Here is a 27221-nt window from a genome sequence, read left to right as displayed (position 1 = left end):
AAGTCTTTGAGAACATGTGAAATTTTAATTACAGGACCGGATCATTGGTCTTTAAAAGCATTCGTTCTTTTTAGCTGATAGGAGGAAATAGTTGGGTGTTAGTCATGTTACTTGTCTAGTATTCCAAAGGCCCAAGCTAATGGTGTGAGGGCATTGGTTCAAATCCCACCTTAGCAGCTGAAAGGATTTGAAATCTTAAAATTAATAAATTTGAAATTCAAAGCCAGACTTTGTGATGACACTAATTGTCAGGAAAGGCTTGCTTGTTCACCAATCCCCTTTAGGGAAGGGAATCTATGTTCTTACAAAGTCTGGCTTACAAGTGACTCCAGACTCTCAGCAATATAGTTATCTATTAACCACTTCCTGCAGTAGCCTTGCAAGTCAGTACAGTCAAACCACTACAGACACCAAGTGGATTGTAGTGGTTCAAATTTCGGCTCATTGTTATCTTCTTAAGGACAGTTAAGGATGGACAAAAATTATTGGCCTTTCCAGCAACTCCCACAACCCATGGAAAAATGCAAAAACATCAGCCCGACCTACAAGAAGCCTCATTCCTTTTCCTTTCAAAAATGCTTTCAATTGACCCTTCAATCCAATTATACTGTAGTCACTGCCTCGTAACTGGACAGGCCCAAACTGACACACACTTCAGGAAGATTCAGCTGCTGCACTGTGGGGAGAGCAAGAACTAAAAAAAATGATTTATTTTTTTCACTTAACTACAAAACTTACATTTATATTATACCTTTAATGTTTTACAGGATAGATATCAAATATTGATAACAAAAACCACATAATTATTAGATTACCTGACAAAAAGCTTGATCTAAATGGCACGTTTTAATGAGGGCTTTAAAGGCTGAAAGAATAGTAGAGAGGTAGGGAGATTTAGGAAACATACTCTGAAGTTTACATGCAAAAGTGGTAAGCTTGATTGCCAAAAGTTAAGTAAAGGAAGCAAAACATCTAACATACATCTGTTATCGAATCTTCCATTCAAATTCACCTAAAGCACATGTGTAGCCTGTTGTCAGTTATGTTTAACATATAAGTTCCTACCTGGTCTAACTGTGAGTCTCTGAGATGGTTCGGGATAAACTGTTGCATTTGGAAAGATGAAAGTTGCACCTCCTGCAAAAAAAAACAAGAAATAGCAGCCATGAAATTGAGTTCCAAAAGAGAGCAAATGGATATGAATGCCTTACACTCCAGCTTCCTTCAAATCAATCATCCTCAGGTTTGATCCTTAATTGAAGGTGACCTCTGAAATCACTCTAAGATTGGCTTTAGAGCATTCCCCAAGGAATGGAAGACTTTGCAAGATTCCAGATTGCGATTTAGCAATGATTATAATGGAGTAGTTGGAAAGGTCATTGGGAGGGACAGTGGTCCAGCACTGAAGATTAGTTTGAATGTGATTATGATTTCTCCACAGATACCAATCAGTCGATATTTTCTTGACCGCTCTACCATGTCACTGAGTGGAGCAACCAAAGCAATTCTTGGTTGCAGTGAGAACAGGACCAGGTTCAGCTGGAGATGACTCTCTCTGAGAAACAGCCCAGAGCTCCTTTGATGTGTTGATGCCTGAAGAATAGTCATTGGGCCGGGGATCTGAGGCTGCATCATTGCATTCAGAAGAACAAGGTTAGGAACCTGGAGGTAATATTTGACAGGGTAGAGGAGAGAATAAAAAAGAAGTTTTAAAGGTGTCCAGATCAGTTTCTGGTACAGCTTAAGTTGTATTTTCCTTTCAACATAAACGTACAAGCCACGACAGGCAATTTCTGCAGTTTGCTGTTAGCAACTTGAACGTTGCCAAAGAAACAATATCAAAGAGCAAGGAGCATACAGTATATAGGGATGACTGATGGAAAAACTGAGAAAGGGAACTTAAACTGGAATTGATCATTTTGTTCAAAAGAAAGAGGTGAAGATCTATTGTTAACATATTATCTAAAAGCAGAATAGCAATTTTCAACAGGTTACATTGATTCTAAAGCATATGAACAGATCATGCTGGTGTCTAAACAAACCTTCTCCTAATTGCATCCTCCCACCTCCTCACACCCCATTCCATTCTCCCTCAAGCGTGGATCAAATCTCCCCCTATATTTACCTGTTCAGCCATTCCGTTTGACTGCAAATTCTTCCTCTTAAACTAATCAATCATAGATTAGTCATTGATCTTTAGCACCTTTATTTCCCTGGTGTTCTTTATCCTTTAACAATTGTTATAAGGGTTTCTTTTAATCTTGTTTGCACAAAAGAGCTCAATTCTTCCTAATCATTATATCATCTCAATTCTAGTTATGTTTTGCCTTTTGTGTCGCATAGAGACTAGAACTGCACACAGTACTCCAAACTTAGTTTAATCAAGATTCTTTATAAAAGTAATACTACCTTTTGTATTCTATTATTACCGAATTTAACCTAATATTTTGGTTGCAATCTTAACGTCCTTGACTTGTTACTTTTGGTGGTTGACATTTCTGTGATCACTATTCCACACATTTATTTCTGTTCAATTTTTCCCAATTTCTATGTTTTGTTAATGATGCTCTGAATATTGCCACACAGGAATTGTACAAAGTAGTGCTAAGTTTCTACTATAACATAAGATTAGTAGAAAATCTACCTTTTCACTGGTGTCAGGAGTGAAAGGAGTGGGGTTTTGTGGAGGGGCAATCCTTAACTTCCATGAAAGTATCAACAAGATTATATACGAAAGAATCTCAATGAAGATCCAGAACTAGTCACCTCTCTTTGTGAGCTGCCCGAAAAACTCATTAGGTCACAAGGAGCTATTTTGGCCACCACTGTTGGCACTTGGAAGCAGTGAAATTCTGCAGACATCTTCAAATGGATTATTTCATTGCAGCGTTCTGCACACCAGATTCAAATTTCAGAGTGACACAAATGGAGAGAACAATTTGCACGTGATGGCAGATGCTGGAATGTGTATCTTATCCACAGCACTGATACTAGAAATGTCACATAATCACAATTACTTAAATGCACTCAAACTCTTTTGCCAAATCCCTCCTGTGGGCACATGTGAAAAAGGAATTGCAAAAGTCCCATCCCACAGTCATTGCCAAGTCTATTTGTGAACAGCTAATTGGTGGTGCACAAAAGCAACTTGACCACCTCTACTCTCAGTAGCAACGCACCACACTCCACCTTTACCATCCACCAACAACCCTGTACCACACACCCCCTCCTCCTTCTACTCTGTTCCCTTGACTTTCACAGTAAGAATCCAAAGTTAGAGAACTGCAGGGAACTTTCAAGGTCAAATGCATGTCCTAACATCTCATGCATCGTTGCAACATTTTTGTGGCAATGAACTGGAAGGGATTTGGTTATGCCTTTAGTATCTCTTACATTTGGGCAGTGCTGACTATTGTTTTATCAATGAATATATTTTATTATTTTAAGTTACTGTGAACCCCATGGTGTGGGGGAGTGAGGGAAATGGTGGTGGGCTGACAGCTGGCAGGCTAAAGATCTGAACATGACAGCTCAGCTTTAATATATTACCTGTGTTTCTGGCGTGCATCAGACGTGGTGAGTTTTGCAAGGCTTTATCGACATCATCTGAAGTCAAATGAGGAAGTGGTGCTGCAAAATAGGAAATGATTTGATTCAACAGTCACCAAAACATTCAAAAGTGACAGTTACAAAGGAAGATGCTTGTGCCAACGATTAAAAAAGAAAGGTCTGCTCTATGGAAGAATTGGCTCAACAGTCACCCTGTGATACCAATGCTGTCAATCACACCTCTGTGACAGAAAGTTACAAGTTCAAGTCCCTTTCTATGACTTGAGAACAGAAAAATCAAAGGTAACATTTCAGTGCAGTACTGAGGGAGTGCTGCACTGTAAGAGGTGCCGTCATTAAGATGAGAATTTAAACCAATGCTCTGTCAATCATCTCTGTAGGTAGAAAATCTTCCTATGGTGCCATTGTGGATTGGAGTAAGGTCAGTATTTCTGGTCAATACTTATCACTCACTCAAGATCACAAAAGCAAATTGTCTTGCCATTGTCACATTGCTATTTGTGGGAGCTTGTGTGCAAATTGGCTGCTGAATTTCCTGAATTACACCACTTCAAATTGGTTGTAAGGTGCTTCAGGATATCCTGAGATCACAGAGGGTGCTATGGAAATGCAAATTTCTCTTTTTAAGTTTCTATGCAACATCAATGTCTAATTTATTGTCACTGCTGAATCAGCGATGCCTTTTGCAAAGCCCTAGCTCTACACGGCCATACCACCTGCATGGCTTAGTATTGCTGATTAGCCTTTGGTGAGGATGTAAAAGTAATTCACCTCTTTTTAAACAATGCAGCCTAACTAAAGGGCCCAGGTCTTTCCAGTAGAAACCACTAGGACTGAGAATAATCAAACAAGTGCCAAATATAAACCAGAGGAAATGATTAGGTGGCACTAAGGTTTGTCGCTGAATCTGACGCTTTCTTTGGCCAAGTGCGAGTGTGTTGCGGTTTTTGGAGGAATGTTCTCCATGAGACCTATTAGGTTTTCTCACCCGATCTCACCAAACTCACCTCATTGGCTACCTACCCCATCCCTATGTCATCCTTCACATCCAATTCCTGCCATATTTTATCATGTGCCTTTCCTGGAACAACCTGGACACTGCCGTGATATCCCAGAATTAACCAACATCTTATGCACCCACACCATCTTTAGCCAGATAAGTACCATCAGTGCGGAGCAACTCTGCACAGGTCCTGACATTTGCCTTAGACATAGGAGACAGGGGGAAGTTGGTACCCCACTGTACAGGCAGGAATCTGAAGCTCCTGCTGGATGGGGTACCGCAGACGCAGGACTTCCTTATCCTACAAGACAAGTTTATAAAATCATGAGTGGCATAGATAGGGTAAATAGTCAAGGTCTTTTCCCCAAGGTAGGGGAGTCCAAAACTGAAGGGCATAGGTTTAGGGTGAGAGGGCGCAGATTTAAAAGGGACCTAAGGGAGAAACTTTATCACACAGAAGGTGAGTGTGTATGGAATGAGCTGGCTGAGGAAGTGGTGGAAGCTGGCATAATCAACTAGGAGAAAGTGAGGACTTCAGATGCTGGAGATCAGAGCTTAAAAATGTGTTGCTGGAAAAGTGCAGCAGGTCAGGCAGCATGCTGGAAAAGCAGAGCAGGTGAGTCCCTCTCTCACTGCGCCCCCCCGGTAAAAAAATGCTGCCTGACCTGCTGCGCTTTTCCAGCAACACATTTTTAAGCTAAGAAGCTGGCATAATTACAACATTTAAAAGACATCTGGATGGGCACATGAATTGGAGGAGTTTAAAGGGATTTAAGCTATCTGGTCAGCATTGATGAGTCGGACCGAAGGGTCTGTTTCTGTGCTGTATAACCATATGACCAGTAGAGGAGGCTACAACACAAGTCACAACTGAGAGGGTAGTATGCTGGAAATCAAGCTCCACTAATCCCAGTCATCACAAAATTTAAAACTTTATCAAAGTACACAAGGTCCCTAAAATACCTGCCTGTTAGACCCAAGTTAACAGAAAACACAGACCAGATTTCTGTATTTAATAAGAGCTATTTATTACAAAAACAAGATTCTCAACAAAAGTATACAATGAATTGTTGATATATAACTCTACTTGTTAAACCTCAACACCCTTCCAAACCATATCCATCACCCCCCTAGTCTGTCTCACATAGACAAACACATTCAGAAAAATATTGCTGTTATGGTTGGAGATAAAAGTACACTGGGGATGCAGTTCAATGGCCCCAGTCCTCAAGGTTCACTGAGTTTTTGTTTTTGCTTGCCAGGCCAGAACTTTGTTTTCTTCAATTATTTTCTTTCCACAAGTTCTTTTTACACCTTTGCAGAAAGCATATGATTGATACATCAACAACAAGATATCTCAGTTACTGGACAAGGGCTTCAGACGGCACAGCAACTAGTGACCAAAAATAAATTGGCTTATTTGAAAGCTTCAAGTAGCTTACAACAGAGAAAGACTCAACATCTACATTTTTCAGCAGTCTGAAGGCTTCTGCCAATATTGTGTGCACCCACAAGCTGTACAGCTATGCAGCAGCCAATCAAAGAGTTATTGTCAACTCCACAAACAAATCAGCAACCTGTTTCCAGTCGAATTGCACTTTGTCCAAACAGCCCAATGCCAGCCCACCTACAAACAACCTTCCTCATTATTTAGATAAACTAGCTGCGTTAACATGACTTAAAACAAGTTTCAGTAAAATAAAACATAAGTTACTTTACAAATTCCTTCCACAAGTTATGGTTGCCAAATAAACCATTTGATATTCCACCACCCAGTCAGAAATATAAAACAATAAAATGTTTAGTGGTGGCTTTACAAAATAAAGGCTTCCGGGTTCAGGCAGTGGTAATATCCCTATCTCTGAATCAGGAGGTCTGGGTTCAGATTGCACCTGCTCCAGAGATTTATAGTAACATCTCTAAACTGAAGAGCATAATTAGAAAATATCAAACCACTGGGTTCTTCTCCATCAGGTGTTGGTTTATCGACAATGACGGCATCCTGAAGGAAAAGGTGGAACGTGTTGTTGTGCAAAAGTTGAGAGTTACAATAAACCTTTGTAACTCTCAAAGATAGATGGATAACCAAATAAAGATATAGTCTTTATACACCAGGATCAAGGATGTCTCAGAGAGGGTGTAGAATGTTCTCAAGGGGGAGAGGGGCCAGCAGAAGGTCATTGTACACACTGGAACCAATGACATAGGATGGGAAAAAGTTGAGATTCAGAAGAAAGATTACACAGAGTTAGGCAAGAATTAAAATAAAAGAGGTCCTCGAGAGTAGCAATGTCTGTATTACTCCGGTGCTACGAGTTAGTGAGAGTAGGAAAGGAGGATAGAGCAGATGAATGCATTGCTGAGGAGCTGGTGTATGGGAGAAAGATTCACATTTTTGTGTCATTGGAATCTCTTTTGGATTAGAAGTGTCCTGGACAAGAAGGATACATTGCATCTAAATTGGAAGGGGACTAATATACTGACAGGGAAATTTGCTGCAGCTGCTGGAGAGGACTTAAACTGGTAAGGTGGGTGGGGGGGGTGGGATCCAGGGAGACACTGAGGAAAGAGATCGATCTGAGATGGGTACAGCTGAGAACAGAAGCAAGTCAAACAGTCAGCGCGGGCAGGGACAAAACAGAGAACAAGGTATGACTGATAAATTAAACTGCATTTATTTCAATGCAAGAGGCCTAACAGGGAAGGCAGATGAACTCAGAGCATGGTGAGGAACATGGGACTGGAATATCATAGCAATTACAGAAACATGGCTCAGGGATGGACAGGACTGGCAGCTTAATGTTCCAGGATTCAAATGCTACAGGAAGGACAGAAAGGGCAGCAAGAGGGGAGGGGGAGTGGCATTTTTGACAAGGTTTAGCGTTAGGCTGTACTGAGGGAGGATATTTCCAGAAATACATCCAGGGAAGTTATTGGGTGGAACTGAGAAATAAGAAATGGATGATCACCTTATTGGGATTATATTATAGACCCCCCAATAGTCAGAGGGAAATTGAGAAACAAATTTGTGAGGAGATCTCAAGTATCTGTAAGAATAATTGGGTGGTTGTGGTAGGGGATTTTAACTTTCCAAAGATAGACTGGGACTGCCATAGTGTTAGAGGCTTAGATGAAGAGGAATTTGTAAAGTGTGTACAAGAAAATTTTCTGATTCAGTACGTGGATGTACCTACTAGAGAAGGTGCAAAACTAGACCGACTCTTGGGAAATAAGGCAGGGCAGGTGACCGAGGTGTCAGTGGGGGAGCACTTTGGGGCCAGCGACCATAATTATATTAGTTTTAAAATAATGATGGAAAAGGTTAGACCAGATCTGAAAGTTGAAGTTCTAAATTGGAGAAAGGCCAATTTTGACGGTATTAGGCAAGAACTTTCAAAAGCTGATTGGGGGCAGATGTTTGCAGGTAAAGGGACGGCTGGAAAATGGGAGGCCTTCAGAAATGAGATAACAAGAGTCCAGAGAAAGTATATTCCTATTAGGGTGAAAGGAAAAGCTGGTAGATATAGGGAATACTGGATGACTAGAGATATTGAGGGTTTGGTTAAGAAAAAGAAGGAAGCATATGTCAGGTATAGACCAGATAGATCGAATGAATCCTTAGAAGAGTATAAACGCAATAGGAGTATACTTAAGAGGGAAATCAGGAGGGCAAAAAGCGGACACAAGATTGGCAAATAGAGTTAAGGAGAATCCAAAGGGTTTTTACAAATACTTTAAGGACAAAAGAGTAACGAGGGAAAGAATAGGGCCCCTCAAAAATCAGCAAGGTGGCCTTTGTGTGGAGGTGTAGGAGATGGGGGAGATACTAAATAAGTATTTTGCATCAGTATTTACTGTGGAGAAGGACATGGAAGATATAGACTGTAGGGAAATAGATGGTGACATCTTGAAAATTGTCCATATTACATAGGGGGAAGTGCTAGATGTCTTGAAACACTTAAAAGTGGATAAATCCACAGGACCTGATCAGGTGTACCCTACAACTCTGTGGGAAACCAGGGAAGTGATTGCTAGGCCTCTTGCTGAGATATGTGGATCATTGATAGTCACAGGTGAGGTGCCAGAAGACTGGATGTTGGCTAAACATGGTGCCACTGTTTAAGAAGGGTGGTGAGGACAAGCCAGGGAACAATAGACCAGTGAGCCTGACATCAGTGGTGGGCAAGTTGTTGGAGCGAATCCAACATGTATTTGGAAAGACAAAGACTGATTAGGGATAGTCAACATGGCTTTGTGTGTGGGAAATCATGTCTCACAAACTTGATTTTTTTGAAGAAGAAGTAACAAAGAGGATTGATGAGGGCAGAGTGGTAGAGGTGATCTATATAGACTTCAGTAAGGCGTTCGACAAGGTTCCCCATGGGAGACTGGTGAGCAAGTTAGATCTCATGGAATACAAGGAGAACTAGCCATTTGGATACAGAACTGGCTCAAAGGTAGAAGACAGAGGGTGGTGGTGGAGGGTTGTTTTTCAGACTGGAGACCCGTGTCCAGTGGAGAGCCACAAGGATCGGTGCTGGGTCCACTACTTTTCGTCATTTATATGAATGATTTGGATGTGAGCTTAAGAGGTATAGATCGTAAGTTTGCAGATGACACCAAAATTGGAGGTGTAGTGGACACAACAGATCTTGATCAGATGAGCCAATGGGCTGAGGAGAGGCAAATAGAGTTTAATTGAGATAAATGTGAGGTGCTGCATTTTGGGAAAGCAAATCTTAGTAATACTTATACACTTAATGGTACTGTTCTAGGGAGTGTTGCTGAACAAAGAGACCTTGGAGTGCAGGTTCATAGTTCCTTGAAAATGGAGTCACAGGTAGATAGGATAGTGAAGAAAGCGTTTGGTATTCTTTCCTTTATTGGTCAGAGTAATGAGTACAGGATTTGGGAGGTCATGTTGCAGCTGTACAGAACATTGGTTAGGCCACTTTTGGAATATTGCGTGCAATTCTGGTCTTGTTGATGTTGTGAAACTTGAAAGGGTTCAGGAAAGCTTTACAAGGATGTGGCCAGAGTTGGAGGATTTGAGCTATAGGGAGAGGCTGAACAGGCTGGGGCTGTTTTCCCTGGAGCGTCGGAGGTTGAGGGGTGACTTAATAGAGGTTTATAAAATCATGAGGGGTGTGGATAGGGTAAATAGACAAGGTCTTTTCCCTGAGGTGGGGGAGTCTAGAACTAGAGGACATAGGTTTAGGGTGAGAGGAGAAAGATATAAAAGAGACCTAAGGGGCAGCTTTTTCACACAGAGGGTGGTACATGTTTGGAATGGGCTACCAGAGAAAGTGGTGGAGGCTCGTTCAATTGCAACATTTAAGAGGCATCTGGATGGGTAAATGAATAGGAAGAGTTGGAGGGATATGGGCTGGGTGCTGGCAGGTGGGACTCGATTGGTTTGGGATATCTGGTCAAAGGGTCTGCTTCTGTGCTGTACATCTCTATGACTAGGCTGTGTCAAGCTGAATCAAGGTTGCTCCCGAGATTAAAGCAGTCTCAACTGCCTGGAGGAATGCCAGATTTGTAGGAAGGAAGTCTTTTTCCATTCTGCCAATAGAGGGGTCCCAACTTCTCTCTGCTACCTCACACTCACTCTCTTTCTGGTACTGTACCTACCTCCCAGCAAAGCGCATGCTCTTTCACTCTCACTTTTGCCTTCAACATCTTCCCTCACTCACTCTTGCCCATCCTGACAACTTGAACTCTGTATATTCTGTGCACCGTCCGCTCTGTCTGTCTCTCTCATTCCAGGAAGAAAAGAGCTCACGACACAGCTGAATAATTCAAGATGGATGGTGGGTTGCCTGACATTTGACTCCTCACCTCTCATGTGGGGACCAACTTGACCATGACCACTCCGAGTGGCTAGCTGACTGTGTCCAAGCCCCCAGAAAGGTATCAGAGGCTGCCTTTGGCTTACTGTGCAGGGATCGCCTGCCATCTCCCTTGACTTCACTGAGGCCCGCATATAATCAAGGGGAGCTTCCTGCACTTGTGTCTATACTAGACAGCAAAGCAAGACAAAAGTAAGATGAGTCTAGTGTTTCTGGCCAAGGTGGTAAAGCACAATATGGCAAAGCATTGCAATGCAAGGCTGCATTACTGTGAGTACCCTGGCGGAGTCAAAGTGAGTGAGTCCTATAACAGCGAGCAAAGAGCCTGGAGATGTAGTCGGGTCCAGTCCCAGAGTTTGGTGCATGTCCAAGAGTGAACAGTGTCCTTGCTACAGGATTAAAATGATAGTTGCCAGTGTAGCCTGGGATAGAATCATAGAAACATAGGTACAGGAAAAGGCCGTTCAGCCCTTTGAGCCAAAAATACAGCTATCGGTCAACCTTGTAAGTACAGTGGAGATATACCATGAAGGTTCTTTGAGGCTGGTGTATATCAGATGTCAATGTCTGTGGAGATGTGTGTCACTGGGTGATCAAGGAGCGCACCCTGAGATGTTGGTGTTTGATGTCTAACATGGAGGTCCTTTCGCTCAAAAGGAGTCTTGAATTCTCCCAGTACCTGTCACTTTTTCTCAACATTTAACTTGTTTGGTGTGGTCAGTAAAATCGGAAGCTGAATATTAATGAGAGGTGTTGGGCTGTTAACAAGGCCATTAAGAAGCAATAATCCTTTTAACTGACAATTTACTATTGCTTCACAAGAAAATCAGCATGGTACCTTTCAATAGTATAAAAGGCCTCTGTTGAGATAGGACTCACAGGACTTCTTATCTAATTCTGCCACTCTGTTCAACATAGTCTATGTCACAATAAGACTTTTAGGTTTTAAAGAGATGCATGGAGGTTTATAGTTAAATGCAGGGAGGTTTGTATTGATTTGAATTAAATAGAATGACTTATTGTCACTTGTATTTAACAAATAAATACAGGTGGATTTGAAGGTAGATGCAAGGGTATTTGTAGGTAGATATGGAAGGTATATAAGTACTTATGGGGAGGTATTTAGGTAAATATGGGGCAGTTTGCAGGTAGATGCAAGGAGTTATGTAGGGTAAATGCAGGGAGATTTGTATGTAGCTGAAGAGAGGTATGTAGGCAGGGAGGTTTGCATGGTGGTAGGATTCCCTCATCATGATGTGATAGAACATTGAACATAGAACAGTACAGCATGTTACCTGCCCTTTGGCAATGATGACAAAGGATGAGTTGAAAATAATAGCAGGTGATGGGCTGACCTTCCATTTCTAGAGAAGCATGGCGAACGTGTAGGGACTTAGTGAATTTAATAGATTCTATACTCATTAAAAGCAAGTGAATAACTGAATGTCTTATCTAAATTCTTGGATAAATTGGAGGAAGCTGTACTTAGCCCTCAGAGTGATCTGGCTAGTCTGCACTTTCAGGATCATATCCAGTTGTAATCAATGTGACACAGGAAATCACAAGTCCTGGAGGTCATAGAGAAAAGAGCAGTGTTCTCAGAGAACAGAATATGAAGAAGAGCTGGAGAAATAGGGCTTTCAGCCTGGAAACAAGTCATAAATGAAAGCACAATATCAGAAGTAAAGGGAACATAGGTTCAAATTGGATAAAGGTTAATTAAGCTGCAAGGTTCATTTCCAGACGTTTCGTTACCTTACCAGGTAACATCTTCAGTGGGCCTCAGGCGAAGCAATGCTGAAAATTCCTGCTTTCTATTTATGTGTTTAGGTTTCTTTGGGTTGGTGATGTCATTTCCTGTGGTGATGTTATTTCCTGTGATGAAGTCACTTCCTGTTCCACAAACGAATCTGCATCAGAACATTATTTCAACGAGCCAACACACACTGCAGCACAGAGGAACTAAGCAGAGCAGAGGAAAATCACCTATACCGTGTATTCAAAAAGAATGGGTACCCAATGAACACGTCGGCCAATTTCTCAGCAACAAACCCAAACAAGCAGATAAAACACATCCAGAAACCCTAGCCACTCTCCCCTACATCAAAGCCATCTTGGAAATGACTGCCAGACTACTCAGACCCCTTGGCATCATGGTAGCCCACAAACCCACCAACACACTAAAACAGCAGCTAATGAACTTGAAAGACCCTATACAGACAATGAGCAAAACTAATGTCATTTACAAATTACCGGACTGTAACAAAAACTACATTGGACAAACAGGCAGAAAACCAGCCACCAGGATACATGAATACCAACTAGCCACAAAAAGACATGACCCTGTCTCACTAGTATCCTCACATACGGATGAGGAAGGACACCACTTCGACTGGGACAATACATCTAACCTGGGATAAGCCAAACAGAGACATGCACAAGAATTCCTCGAAACACGGCATTCCAACCGGAACTCTATCAACAAATACATGGAGTTAGACGCCATCTACCACCCCCTGAGAAAAGGAACAGAAAGTGACTTCATCACAGGAAATAACATCACCACAGGAAATTACATCACCAACCCAAAGAAACCCAAACATATAAATAGAAAGCAGAAACTTTCAGCATTGCTTCGCCTGAGGCCCACTGAAGATGTGACCTGGTAAGGTAACGAAACGTCTAGAAATGAACCTTGCAGCTTAATTAACCTTTATCCAATTTGAACCTATGTTCCCTTTACTTTTGATATCGTGCTTTCATTTACGACTTGTTTCAAGGCTGAAAGCCCTATTTCTCCAGTTTTTCTTCATATTCTGTTCTCTGAGAACACTGCTCTTTTCTCTATGACCTCCAAGACTTGTGATTTCCTGTGTCACACTGATCACAACTGGATATGATCCTAGCTTCTGTCATGGGCAAGAGCTCTCAACCCTCAAGCACTCACTGTCAAATTTAACCAATGCATTGCTGTTTAATGGCAGAAACATGGACACAAAACAAAATAATTCCTGTCATCAATGAAGCCCATTGGATGATCACCATTCAAAAGCCGTGTAAAATTGTTATTTTTAGGTGCCTCAGGCAGAGCTCGACTGCTCCTTCCAAATCTACTGTACATGAAGGTCAATGTAGAGAAGCAAGTTCCCCTCCAAAGCACCACACTCCCTTCCCTCCAATGAATGCCCTCTTGATATCCTACCTGAGGGATATGGCTAGTAAGTAGAGTATAAATAATCTATTTAAAATGAGTGGCTTACTCGGTCAAGGCATGGAAAGAGTCACTGATGCAATCAACATATTGTAATGAGGCCCAAAACCCAAATAACGGAAAGGCCTGAGCCTTCTGAATTGTCTGTCTGCATAACATACCAGAAAGCAGACCATACTTAACTGCTGTCAGTTTTGAACAGAAACGCAGATTACAATTTGTACATAATTACACTTAATTGATGTAAACCATATCGGACATTTTAAAAAGTCAATTACTTAAGTAAACAATTCATATTTGTAGCTTTCTGATAAGTCTCTTTATATCTTATCTCTAACCCTTTACAATAAAAACAGACAGTGCAGTTTTCTTAACAGGCGATAGAAGTATTCTCCCAGTGCCTTGAGTGACATTGTCGACCATGATATGTTACCATGACACTGCAATTTGTCAACACTATCACACCCAGCTTCCAGGTTGAACTGGATTTTGGAATTCCAATACCAGTGCTTATAGGGTTCAGTTGACTTTATCCCAAAAATCAGAAGACTAAAGCCTGATTAAGAGTAACCGTTAGTGCAAGAATTAATGTTGCACCTTTCTATTCAGCCATTTATTTATTTGTGCTCCATATCAATTCCAACCTTCAAGCTTATGTAATATGCATTATTGCAGGAAGGAGTTATCTTCACATCGGTTTCTGAGTATTTCACACTCATGTAAGCCAATTAAAATGCAAGGGAACAAAATAGATTGAAAACCTGCTTCTGAAAGCATTAATTTCACATGGAAAAACCAAACCACTAGCAGTCAATTTAATTAATTAATTTCATGTTGTTTTGTAGTCATTTAAGGTTTAATAAGGACTGAGACCTAAAGAAACTCATCATCATAGAGGATACTTTTCTGCCATTTAAAGCCCTTCTAAGTCACCTAAAGGTTAGATAGGAGTTGCAAGCCATCTATGAGAAAGAAGTCATCCACTTGACATTTTGGTAAAAATCAAAGTGTAGTTCTTAAACCTGAAAGCAGGCAGCAGGCCTTTTGTATTTGGGCTCCCAACTCCCACACTGTTTTATCCCAAGGCAGCTGCATTCAGGAAATCCAGGCCTACATAGAGCCTCAAAGGTGGTTCTTAAAGGCACTACCTGTTAGGCCAGACACAACAAAGTGAGTTTTTAAAATTTGTGAACTGAAATAACTCCACAGAGGCCAGTATCCTGTCACCAAGTCACTCTTTATTTACATATGGAGAGTGCTTGACACTGATCCACCTCCCTTAGGGCCAGCTCTCAGAGTGAACAGGACCTGACACTGTTTTTATCTGTCAGCCAGGGCTCCCTGATTGGACCAGATTAATAGCCCCAATCTAATAACTCATATTCCATGAAGTCCATCTGGCTGACATCATTACAATCATTACACTAACCTGATTGTTCAGCTTGGATAAGAAGGAGAAGGCCACACCTAAGGAATATAGGCTAAGTTGGTCACTAACCCCATTACCACTTACCTCAATGTCCCCGTCCCCACTCCTGTCTGAGCTCACCACTTTTCCCCCTTAGTAGTCACCACTGTTGCCATCAGTCACCACTATCTCACAATCCAGTTACTGCTCCCTTCCCAATTGTTCCGCTTATTCAATGCACCCTTCCTCATTTACCAGAATCTTGTTGCATTAGAATAAAGTGCAGAGGTCACATGCTACTGCGGATGATCATATATTCAATATGTCAGTAACTATAACTATCCTAAGAGACAAGCCTTTCTATCTATAGTATAATTTATGTCATGTTAAATTCAATCTACAATCATTATCTACTGCCCTACATTTTCAGCCATGCCATTTCCTGCCCTTGTGTGTTACTTTGAAATTCTATGGAATGGAAAAAAAATGGGAGCTCAAAGGACAGGTTTTGGAAAATTAAGTAGCTCATCAATTAAATATACTCCTCGGTTTGTGTTTATATAAACACGCGAAAAATGGCAGAAATGACAAGATCCTCAGCTCAATTCAAATTGTCCAACACAGCTGCAGGGACTTGTCATTTTTGACCTTTCATCAGATTTTAATGAGATGTGAAAATCACTGGCAAAAACAGTATTTGTTGTCCATCCCAGGACATTGTTGTTATGTTACAAGACATGGCATTCTCCATTGTATCCACAATCATGTGATCTCCTGGGTAGGAGAAACAGATAACAAAGGAAGTCAATTAGAGGAATAGGATTTGAAAAACAAAAAGTCTTCTCTGCAATTGAGAAGGTTAGGGAGACATACCAACCAGGAAAAACCCAGCTGAGTCTGTTGTCAGTATTTCTGTTATACACTTATTACAAAGCTTACAGCAGTAGTTGTTGCATTTTATCCTGAACAGGGAAGGGAAAAAAATTTAGCATTAACTTTGTTGTGAAAGTGTAGGTGTGTAATCTACCTTTAAGAGAGAGCGGAGGCTAGCAAGGACTGACTGAAAGCACAGTGTGTGCTGAACAAGGTAATAATGTAACACTTGGTTGAAACAAATAGCTGGAACTGTGTTGCCATGGAACAAAAACAAATTCAATTCAGCCAATCAGTTTAAATTATGCTCAGATACCAAAATTCAATCGAATTTGAATTTAGTGTTTTGATGACATCAAACCAATGAAATGATCCAATGTTTTAGGATATAAAACTGGACATTTTGAACAGTTAGAGGGAGAACTGCCAAGAAAACCAACAAAGTACAGACTTTGAGCCAAAGAACTCTCTGAAAGGTACCTGTCCATAAGAGATTTGTACAGCAGAACCCTGAAGCCGACCTAGAGAATAATCTACAGAGGAAAATCTACAAAGGAGAATCGACAAAGCTGACTGGTTTTATAATGTGATTTTTTTTTGTAAATCTTAATCGGGTTTTGTTTTAATCAGACCAGTATTGAAGAGTGGGAGGTAAAAGATAGGTTTTCGAGAAGGGAGTTGTAAATAGTTGTTTAATATTCTCTTTTGGATTTAAAGAATAAAACTGTTTATCTTTATTTTAAATAGTGACCTCTGGGATAGTTCTTTGTGTCTCGAAATTTAACAGATTATGGCGTGAAGTGAGTTTCTGTTTGTTGGGTCTAAATTAGCAGAGGGGTATACCCTGTGTCATAACAACATCAAGGACACTACTTTTGTATGAGCCTTAGATAAAGCCAGGAAATGGTTGGATTGTCAAGATGATACTAGAACTTAATACCAATGCAGTGGTTGAAGCAATTGGTATCAACATCTTTAAGAGGAATTTGGATGAGCAAGAGCTGAATAGAAGATCACACTGATAGTTTTAAATGTTGCATGGTGTGAAGAGAGATATGTCGACCATAAACACCAGCATGGATCTATTGGTATAATGACCTGTTTTAGTGCTCAAACTCTTTGTAATTCTCATGTTCCACCTTCTGACTTTTCCCTCATGCTGAATAACCTGCAGCTTCTCACACACCAAGCCTTAAGGATGTCTTCTTGGCCAAGACACAGAAGAACAACAAAGGGACATGGGACTGTATCCCCAGCAGAAAAATGGAGAGGGGAAAAAGCGAGCTTTGCTATTCAGCAAAAACTATTAGATAGAGTGATATGTTGTGGAAAAGATATGGAATCTTTTGCAAAGGACAGTCACAAATGTATATTAAAGTAAACATTACAACTCGTTTGAGGATTAACTTTTCAACTGCTTATCAAAACAACTGAAACATAGGCCTGATTTCTGCATTGATGGAGACCTACTCTATCACAGCATTAGTTGTGAAAATCCCTGTAATACAAAAGCATCCCCTCCCCATTTACAATTTTCAGAGAGTGGGTTTGCACAGCCTGGATTTCTCACACGTGTGATTTTCAAAGACAAGGGTTATTTAAAAGTGGAATGAGGGGTCAGGTACCTTTATTTAGAAGATAGTTCTCAGGTACCATTTTGAACTGTTAAAAATTATATGTGAATGTGCGTAAAAGGTTCTACTGGAACTATAAAAGCTGTCAAAATTTTTGCTTTCATGAGAGATTAGTTGAAAGAATCTTAATGTATTGAATTTTTAAACAATGAATAGACCCATAACTTAATGGCTCCTTTGGATTTCCCGAGATGGACAGGAGGTTAATAAGCACAGAGAGAGGAAAGCACAGGATAATGGATGGGGTGAGGGCATGGCTTGATTTGAGTTCTCACTAAGTTGGCACAGGAGTCATAACGGACCAGTGGTGAGTGTGGGGGCATAGGGTGTTAGCAGAGGGTGTATGAGGGGTCACAAGGAATGAAAAGAGGGTCATAGCATGGCAAAGGGGGTATAATAAGCCATAGGGGTGGTGGGTGGACAGTCATAGGATGGCATGAGGGTATGAGCGAGCATGAGATGACACAGATGGGGCATGAGGAATGTGAAGGGAAAATGGTTTGAGAGGGACGGGAGCAAATGCAATGATTATGTTTAAACCATATTAAGGCCTTGCTGCTAAGAGGTGTGCCTCATGCCCACATCCACAGCCAGCATCCTCCTTTCTCATTTCAGAGTTGCCCAGCCTGATCCCAAGGGAACTCCACCATCTGAGAATGAAAATCCAGATTCCCCGGATCAACACTGTGGTGGGGGAGTATATTTAAAACTTCCAGTCTGAATGCTTCCTACCTGGGAATGAAAGTTGGGGGCCAAGGACCTGACTCAGCAGGTCAGGAAGCATCTGAAAAGAAAGAAATGTTGCTGATGTTTCCATTGATTGGAACCTTGAAGTTTGGCATGGATTGTGTGACAGTGCAGGAAGAATGATAGTGAATTGACTTCAATTGGAAAAAATCAGTGAGACATGTAAAACAACTGGTTTTCATTATCTTACAGTATCTTACAAAGTTAGGTTCGACCCCTCTTCACCTTGAAGAGCTCATTTTTCATTCATTCACAGGATGTGGGCGTTGCTAGCTGGGCCAACATTCATTGCTCATCCCTGATTGACCTTGAGAAGGAGGTCATGAGGCTGCTTTCTTGAGTTACCACATTCCATATAGTGCATAAATACTGACAGGACTGTCACAGACTTTGTCATCAGGATTTGTTATAATTGAGTGACTTGCTACACCATTTCAGAAAACATTTAAGAGGCAATTATATTACAGTGGCACTATAGCCACACCTAGATCAGAGTCGAGAGGGTAGTGCTGGAAAAGTACAGCGGGTCAGGCAGCATCCGAGAAGCAGAAGAATCGACGTTTCAGGCATAAGCCCTTCATCAGGGATCGTCGATTCTCCTGCTCCATCTCAAGATCAGACCAGTTGAGGACCAAATTTCCATATGTAAAGGACATTGGTAAACCAATCTTTTTTACAGCAATTGGTAGTTTCAGCGTCATTACCATTAGTGTTTATAGTATTTCATTCCAGACTGAATCCGCACTTACTCTCTCTGAGGTAGTGCAGGTGCGACAGGAGGATATCCGCATTGTAGCTTGGGGTGAGACGTTGAAAATCTTCTTTGGTCATTTTGCATAGCTCCTTCCCATCAATATTCTGAAAGAGTGACACGTCGACATCGATCAAGCTGTATTCCTTCACTGCCCACTCCAGCCACTGCCTGACGTGATCCGTGGACCATAGTGTAGGATCTATATATATATGTATGTGTGTGAAAGGGAATTGGGGTGTTTCAGAGAAAAACAAACACTTACATTTAATAAGGGTAACTCAGAGGCACTGAGCAAACTCGACTTGGCCCTAAAAGTGTTATACCTGACCTTAGTGCTTCAAGCTGAGACTGAACATTTGAGTTAAAGCTGTTCTATTCTCCACATTAAGAACCTTCAACTTAGTAAAAACTGAAAGAACTGCAGATGTTGTAAATTAGAAACAAAAACAGAAGTTGCTGGAAAAGCTCAGCAGGTCTGGCAGCATCTGTGAAGAAAAGTCAAAGTTAACGTTTAGGATCCAGTGTTCTGAAGAAGAGTCCCTGGACCCGAAAAATTAACTTTGGTTCTCTTCACAGATGCTGTTAGACCTGCTGAGCTTTTCCAATAACTTCTGTTTTTGTCCCTCAACTTAGCGATTTTTAAAATTTCAAAATATGCTTTCTTCATAAAAAATATCTTTATATATTTGTATATACACACAGTCACAAATGTAGTTCAGTTCTATACAGTAGCGTATCACGGAAACAAAGAAACTGTGGAGTTTGACTCTATCCAACCAAACCAGAGGTATCTCTTATTTGAACCAGGCTATATTTACATGTATTTGAAGCATCAGGAGTTTCCAATAACTGAACGGATCCTCATTTAGCTTTAGAAGAAAGACCTTAGACAGTGGTCTTTTCACACTACACCTTGGCGGCAGTTGCCCCAAGCTTTAGTGCCAGTTCCTGATGAAGAACATTTGCCCAAAACGTCAATTTTCCTATTCCTCGGATGCTGCCTGACCTGCTGTGCTTTTCTAGCTCCACACTTTTGATTCCAACAGTCAGTCGAAGTCAATTTCTTGTTCCGGAAGACCAACAAGTTGCAGACAGACCAAAGAGTTGATGGTCCTTCAGGCATGGTCGATGTTTGTCTCGGTGTGCATCCCACTGTAGAGCACAGAGTCCTGTGTCATGGACCTGTTCAGGATGAACATTGACAAAAACCACATTGCACTTCCTCTGCAAAGGCACATTTCAGCAGGAGATGTGTGACAGTTATTTCTCCCCCACATCTGCTTTGAAGGTAGTGTGCAGTGGTGCAGAAAGCCTGGGTGTACAAGAAGGATCTCCCTTCTCACCAACAGTTAATGATGCCACAAACATGGGAAAAAGTCACTAGGGTAGTTTGACACAAGTTCAGCCTTAGTTGGAATGCAGTGTCCAGTTCTTTAGAAAGACTGTGAACATTTTGGGACAAGTGGAGAAATGGCTTCCGGACATTATTTCAGGGATGAGGAATTTCAATTATAAAGATAGATTGGATAAGTTGGGACAATTTTCCTGGGAAAAGTGAAGGTTGAGAGGAGATGTGGGTGAGGTATTTAAAATTATGAGAATTGTGGACAGGTTAAATAAGGAGAATACTGGAAGGACCAAGAATGAGGGGCACAAATTTAAAGTAATTTGTAATAAGTGGATGGTGTCAACATTCAAGAGACTTGACACCATCCAGGCAAAGCAGCCCAGTTGATTTGGCAGCACATCCAAAACCATGTGCTCCCTCCATCACCTCAGGAGCAGCAATATGCATCATCTACAAGATGCACTGCACAAATTCACCAAGGCTCCTTAGACGGTATCATTCCAAACCCATGACCTCTACTATCTAGAAGTGAAGGGCACAGATATATGGGAACACTATCACCTGCTAGTTCCCCTCCAAGCCACTCACCATTCTGACTTGGAAATTTATCGCTATTCCTTCAGTATCTTTGGGTCAAAATCCTAGAACTCCCATCAAATGGCACTATGTGTTCACCTAGCACATAGACTGCAGTGGTTTAATTAGGCTGCACACCACCACCTTCTCAAGAAAGGACAATAAGTGCTAGCCCAGCCAGCATCACCCTCATCTCATGAGTGAATTTAAAGAAAGAATAAGAGGTAAAAATTATTTGAGAGATAAAGGTTTCACAGAGTGGGAAGTTAGGGTTAGGATACACAGCTCAAGAGCATGGTGGAGTAGGCTCAATCGAGGCATTCAAAAGAAAATTAGGTTATTATTTGAAAAGGAACAATGTGCAGGTTTGCAGGAAGAAGGCAGAAAATATGATACTCAGTGATCTGCTCATCGTTTCTTTCTGTGCTGTAACAATTCTGGGATTGTGTGATTAGACAAATGGTGAATGCTTTGGTCACTCAATAAGTTGGAACCTAGTTCTGAAACTAAAAATTGAAAAGATCCAAGTTTGCATGGAACACTGTAAGAGAAAAGTCAAATCTCCTCCCTTTCCCTTTCCCAGATGTGTACTGTCCTAAACAGGATTTCAACACTTAAAAAAGACTGTAATGCTTGAACTTTCAATTTTATTTCCTAATTTTCTACATCTGACTAAGAAAGTGTCATTGTACCATAATTACTGCAAATGGTAACTTTGTTCTTTTGCACTGGAGTGGATTCTGCTGCAAGATGACAGTAGAGTAAGATGCTCCATTCGGAGCTCCAGTGATCGCCAGTTCCTTTTCCTTTTTTTTAAACCTCATTGCAGCAGGTTTTATTCCCCACACACCCCCAACTTCTGAAACAACCCTACTCTACTGGGAGAATGGAGGTGACACAAAGGGAGACAAGTCCTCACCAGAGCACGGAGTGGGGAGCAGAGCTGTCCCAGAGCTGGAAACAGAGCTGAGTCCTGGAGCGGGGAAGAGAGTGAATCCCGGAGCAGGGAGCAGAGAGAGTCCTGGAGCAGGGAGCAGAGCTGAGTCCCAGAGCAGGGAGCAGAGTGAATTCCGGAGCGGGAAGCAGAGTGTGTCCTGGAGCGGGGAGCAGAGAGAGTCCCAGAGCAGGGAGCAGAGTGAGTCCCGGATCAGGGAGCAGAGTGAGTCCTGGAGCAGAGTAAATCCCGGATCAGAGAGCAGAGTGAGTCCCGGAGCAGGGAGTTGAGTGTGTCCTGGAGCAGGGAGCAGAGAGAGTCCCGGAGTAGGGAGCAGAGTGAGTTCCAGAGCAGAGAGCTGAGTGAATCCCGGATCAGAGAGCAGAGTGAGTCTCGGAGCAGGGGAGTAGAGTGTGTCCTGGAGCGGGGAGCAGAGAGAGTCCCGGATCAGAGAGCAGAGTGTGTCCCGGAGCAGGGAGTAGAGTGAGTCCTGGAGTGGGGAGTAGAGTGAGTCCCGGAGCAGGGAGTAGAGTGAGTCCTGGAGTGAGGAGTAGAGTGAGTCCCGGAGCAGGGAGCAGAGTGAATCCAGGAGCAGGGAGTAGAGTGAATCCAGGAGCAGGGAGTAGAGTGAGTCCCGGAGCAGGGAGCAGAGTGAATCCAGGAGCAGGGAGTAGAGTGAGTCCCGGAGCAGGGAGCAGAGTGTGTCCTAGAGCGGGGAGCAGAGAGAGTCCCGGATCAGAGAGCAGAGTGTGTCCCGGAGCTGGAAGCAGAGCTGAGTCCCGGAGCGGGGAAGAGAGTGAATCCCGGAGCAGGCAGCAGAGTGTGTCCTGGAGCGGGGAGCTGAGTGAGTCCCAGAAAAGGGAGAAGTGCTGAGTCCTGGAGCAGGGAGTAGAGTGAATCCCAGAGCGGAGAGCAGAGCTGAGTCCCGGAGCGGGAAGCAGAGTGAATCCCAGAAAAGGGAAAAGTGCTGAGTCCTGGAGCGGGGAGCAGAGCTGAGTCGCGGAGCAGGAAGCAGAGTGAGTCTCGGAGCGGGGAGTAGAGGGAGTCCTGGTGCGGGGAGCAGAGAGAGTCCTGGAGCAGGGAGCAGAGTGAATTCGGAGTGGGAAGCAGAGTGTGTCCTGGAGCGGGGAGCAGATTGAATCCCGGAGCAGGAAGCAGAGTGTATCCTGGAAATAGGAGCAGAGAGATTCCCAGATCAGGGAGCAGTGTGTCCTGGTGCGGGGAGCAGAGCTGAGTCCCAGAGCAGGGAGCAGTGTGTGTCCTGGAGCGGGCCTCTCTCTACTCCCCAGTCCGGGACTCACTCTACTCCCGGCTCCGGGACTCTCTCTATGCCCCACTCCAGAACTTTCTCCACTCCCCGCTCCGGGACTCTCTCTACTCCCCGCTCCGGGTCTCTCTCTGCTCCCCGCATCAGGACTCACTCTACTCCCCGCTACGGTACTCACTCTACTCCACGCTCCGGATGTCTCTCTGCTCCCCACTCCAGGACTCATTCTACTCCCCGCTCCAAGTCTGTCTCTACTCCCTGCTCTGGGACTCATTCTACTCCCCGCTCCGGGACTCTCTCTGCTCCTCTCTCCGGGACTCAGGGATCAGGGAGCAGTGTGTCCTGGAGCGGGGAACAGAGCTAAGTCCGGAACAGGGAGCTGAGACAGTCCCGGAGCTGGGATCAGAGCTGAGTCCCGGAGCGGGGAGTAGAGTGAATCCCGGAGCAGGGAGTAGAGAGTGTCCCGGAACGGGGAGTAGGGAGAGTCCCGGAGCAGGGAGTAGAGTTGGGTCCTGGAGCCAGAGGCAGAGCTAAATTCTCGGGTGGGAAGCAGAGCGAGTCCTGAAGCAGGGAGAGGAGCTGAGTCCTGGAGCGGGGAACAGAGCTAAATCTGGAACAGGGAGCTGAGAAAGTCCCGGAGCTGGGATCAGAGCTGAGTCCCGGAGTGGGGAGTAGAGAGAGTACCAGAGTGGGGAGTAAAGAGAGGCTTGGAGCGGGGAGTAGAGACAGTCCCGGAGCGGGGAGTAGAGACAGACTCAGAGCGGGGAGTAGAGACAGTCCTGGAGTGGGGAGTAGAGACAGTCTCGGAGCGGAGAGTAGAGAGAGTCTCGGAGCGGGGAGTAGAGACAGTCCCGGAGCGGGGAGTAGAGACAGTCCCGGAGCGGGGAGCAGAGACAGTCCCGGAGCGGGGAGTAGAAACAGACTCGGAGCGGGGAATAGAGACAGACTCAGAGCGGGGAGTAGAGTGAGTCCCGGAGTGGGGAGCAGAGTGAGTCCCGGAGCGGGGAATAGAATGAGTCCCGAAGTGGGGAGCAGAGAGAGTTCCGGAGCAGGGAGTAGAGTGAGTCCCGGAGCGGGGAGTAGAGAGGGTCCCGGAGCGGGGAGTAGAGAGAGTCCCGGAGCGGGAATCAGAGCTAAGTCCCGGAGCGGGGAGTAGAGTGAGTCCTGGAGTGGGGAGCAGAGTGAGTCCCGGAGCGGGGAATAGAATGAGTCCCGAAGTGGGGAGCAGAGAGAGTTCCGGAGCAGGGAGTAGAGTGAGTACTAGAGTGGGGAGCAGAGAGAGTCCCGGACCGAGGAGTAGAGAGAGTCCTGGAGCGGGGATCAGAGCTAAGTCCCGGAGTGGGGAGTAGAGAGGGGCCCGGACCGGGGAGTAGAGAGAGTCCCGGAGCGGGGATCAGAGCTAAGTCCCGGAGTGGGGAGTAGAGAGGGGCCCGGAGCGAGGAGCAGAGAGAGTCTCGGAGCGGGGAGTAGAGAGAGTCTCGGAGCGGGGAGTAGAGACAGTCCCGGGTCGGGGAGTAGAGTGAGTCCTGGAGTGGGGAGCAGAGAGAGTCCCGGAGCGGGTAGCAGAGAGAGTTCCGGACCGGGGAGTAGAGTGAGTCCTGGAGTGGAGAGTAGAGTGAGTCCCGGAGTGGGGAGTAGAGTGAGTCTCGGAGCGGGGAGCAGAGCGAGTCCCGGAGCAAGGAGTAGAGACAGTCCCGGAGCAGGGAGTAGAGAGAATCCCGGAGCGGGGAGCAGAGTGAGTCCCAGAGCGGGGAGTAGAGTGTATCCCGGAGCGGGGAGCAGAGAGACTCCCGGAGCGGGGAGTAGAGTGAGTCCTGGAGTGGGGAGTAGAGACAGTTCCGGAGCAGGGAGTAGAGAGAGTCCCGGAGCCGGAAGCATGGAGAGTCCTGGAGCAAGGAGCAGAGCCAAGTCCTGGTGCTGGGATCACAGTGAGTCCTGGAGCGGGGAGCAGAGTGATTCCCAGAGCGGGGAGCAGAGAGAGTCCTGGAGCAGAGTGGGTCCCGGAGCGGGGAGCAGTGCTGATCCCGGAGCAGGGTGCAGAGCGTGTTCGGGAGCAGAGCAAGACCCGAAGCAGGAAGCAGTGCCGAGTCCCAGAGCAGGGAGCAGAGAGAGTCCGGGAGCAGAGCGAGACCCAGAGCAGGGATCAGTGCTGAGTCCCAGAGCAGGGAGCAGAGCAGTCCTGGATGGAGACCAGCCTGTGGAGACAGCATGGTCTCATGTTCTGAAGCCCAGCAGGCATGGACTCGTGTTGGAAAAGGACTATAACTTGAGTACTTTATAGACATTTTATATTCTCATTTTGGACTTTTAAACTCTGTATTTACATGTCAATTTTTTTTTACTATTTCAACACTGTGACAACACTTTAAATATCTGTACCAAGAAACCCTGTACCAAAGATTGTGCTGATAGGTGACATTATAAACTTTTCACTGCACACATTCGAGTGCACATGACAATAATAGCTATTCATTCATTCTAAACTTTCATTCTTTCCACTTGTTCTTAAGATTCTGTACCTAGATACTTGTACCTCAGATGGCACCTGTTGTGGCGATATTATCACCTTTTCACTGTATTCCTGTACTTTGGTACGTGAAAATAAAAGCAAATCAAATCAAATTTACAAAAATGCTTGGAAGAGCTGGCTCCTCCCTCCTTCTCTATCCTTTTCTTCTAGAAAAGCCAGGTAGACATAGTGATCTATGTAGAGATTAGAAATAATGGTCTGTGTAGAGATTGGAATTTGTCTGACCTAGTTCAGAACCAGCTTCTTAGGGTTTCTGTTGGGGAGATTTAGGGAAAAAATGTGATCAGACTGTGAAATCACGAGGTCATTCACATCACACTCCAACAACCTTTAATAAAGTTCATTGCAAGTGCTAAAAAGCCAGGGGACATAGAATCTTTGTACATTTTTAAGGCAGTGATAAATAGATTCTTGATTACCGATTGGATGAAAGATTATTGGAGATATGCATGAAAATATGATTTGGGAATTCTGATGTTGGACTGTGGTGGACAAGGTCAGAAAAGGTCAAGATTAGAGTGGTGCTGGAAAAGCACAGCAGGTCAGGCAACGTCTGAGGAGCAGGAAAATCGACGTTTCGGGCAAAAGCCCTTCATCAGGAACCAGGTCAGAAAAAGCACAACACCAGCTTATAGTCCAACAGGTTTATTTGAAATCACAAGCTGTCGGAGCGCTGCCACTTTGTCTGGTGAAGGCTTTGAAAGCTTGTGGTTTCAAATAAACCTGTCGGACAATAACCTGGTGTCGTGTGATCTCGGAACTTGCATGAAGATAAAGTTGAGGTTAAAATCGGATCAAGCGCCCTCTGTATTTGTCTCCAAATCTATGCCTCCCTGCTCCCCAGCCACACCTCCAAACACAGACACATTCATGGCTTTAATATTCCTAAGATATAGGAGCTGAATTCGGCCATTTGGTTATGGGCTGGGGATGCCAAACAACAAGAAAAGGAAATGCATCAGCATACATCCCTTTAAAGAATCAGAGGCAAATACGATAAGAGCACTGCTTGATCACAACTGTGATCCTACCTATCTTGCACCCTTGCTCATGTTTGACTTGATCCATCTCCCCGCCAGCCCACCCCTCCCTACATACCTGACCATGTCTAGTTTTGTGTGTATTTCCAAGGTGGCCTGTTCTGCAAGTTAACAGCTACTAGCACAGAGAGTATCCTTTGAAACAATTACCTGCTGGTACAATCACTCTCCGCTCATTAGTCGTCATGTTGGGAGGTGGCACATGCTTCTCCTCCATGTAGCTGCTGTAGCTCATTGGAACGCTGTCGGATCCGCTGACCATCTTCCCCGCTTTCGCTATGCTGCAGTGTTCTGGTGAGTTTCTGTGCGAGTGAAAAGGTTGTGAGAAAAAAAAAACCAATGGAATATTTACAAGCCAAATGCAGGTGTTATGCGGCTGGGGTACCTGGGGGTGGCTGGGGAGGAGAAGGAGCTTGGCATTACACAAGAACATATAGCCCTCCATAATCTCTCTCTCTCACACACACACACAAA

At 43.9% G+C, this 27221-nt stretch overlaps 1 protein-coding gene across 9 annotated transcripts in view; it reads right to left on the bottom strand.

Annotated features, from left to right (window-relative positions):
- erg (ETS transcription factor ERG) overlaps positions 1-27221 on the bottom strand; it is a 261529-nt gene that overhangs the window by 14159 nt on the left and 220149 nt on the right. For 8 of the 9 annotated variants that reach the window (XM_072585663.1, XM_072585665.1, XM_072585664.1 and 5 more), the window contains 4 exons: positions 26898-27049; positions 19048-19251; positions 3550-3630; positions 1066-1137 (listed from right to left, as the gene is read on the bottom strand). In XM_072585663.1, coding sequence (XP_072441764.1) covers positions 1066-1137; positions 3550-3630; positions 19048-19251; positions 26898-27049 — 509 coding nt within the window. The remainder of the gene's footprint in view (positions 1-1065; positions 1138-3549; positions 3631-19047; positions 19252-26897; positions 27050-27221) is intronic. The other variant, XM_072585667.1, reaches the window with a different exon arrangement.

The sequence above is a fragment of the Chiloscyllium punctatum genome, chromosome 15 (assembly GCF_047496795.1).
Source record: "Chiloscyllium punctatum isolate Juve2018m chromosome 15, sChiPun1.3, whole genome shotgun sequence".
In the NCBI taxonomy this organism is placed as follows: domain Eukaryota; kingdom Metazoa; phylum Chordata; class Chondrichthyes; order Orectolobiformes; family Hemiscylliidae; genus Chiloscyllium; species Chiloscyllium punctatum.
The sequence above is the reverse complement of the archived record's forward strand: the minus strand, read 5'-3'. Positions and strand labels throughout refer to the sequence as shown.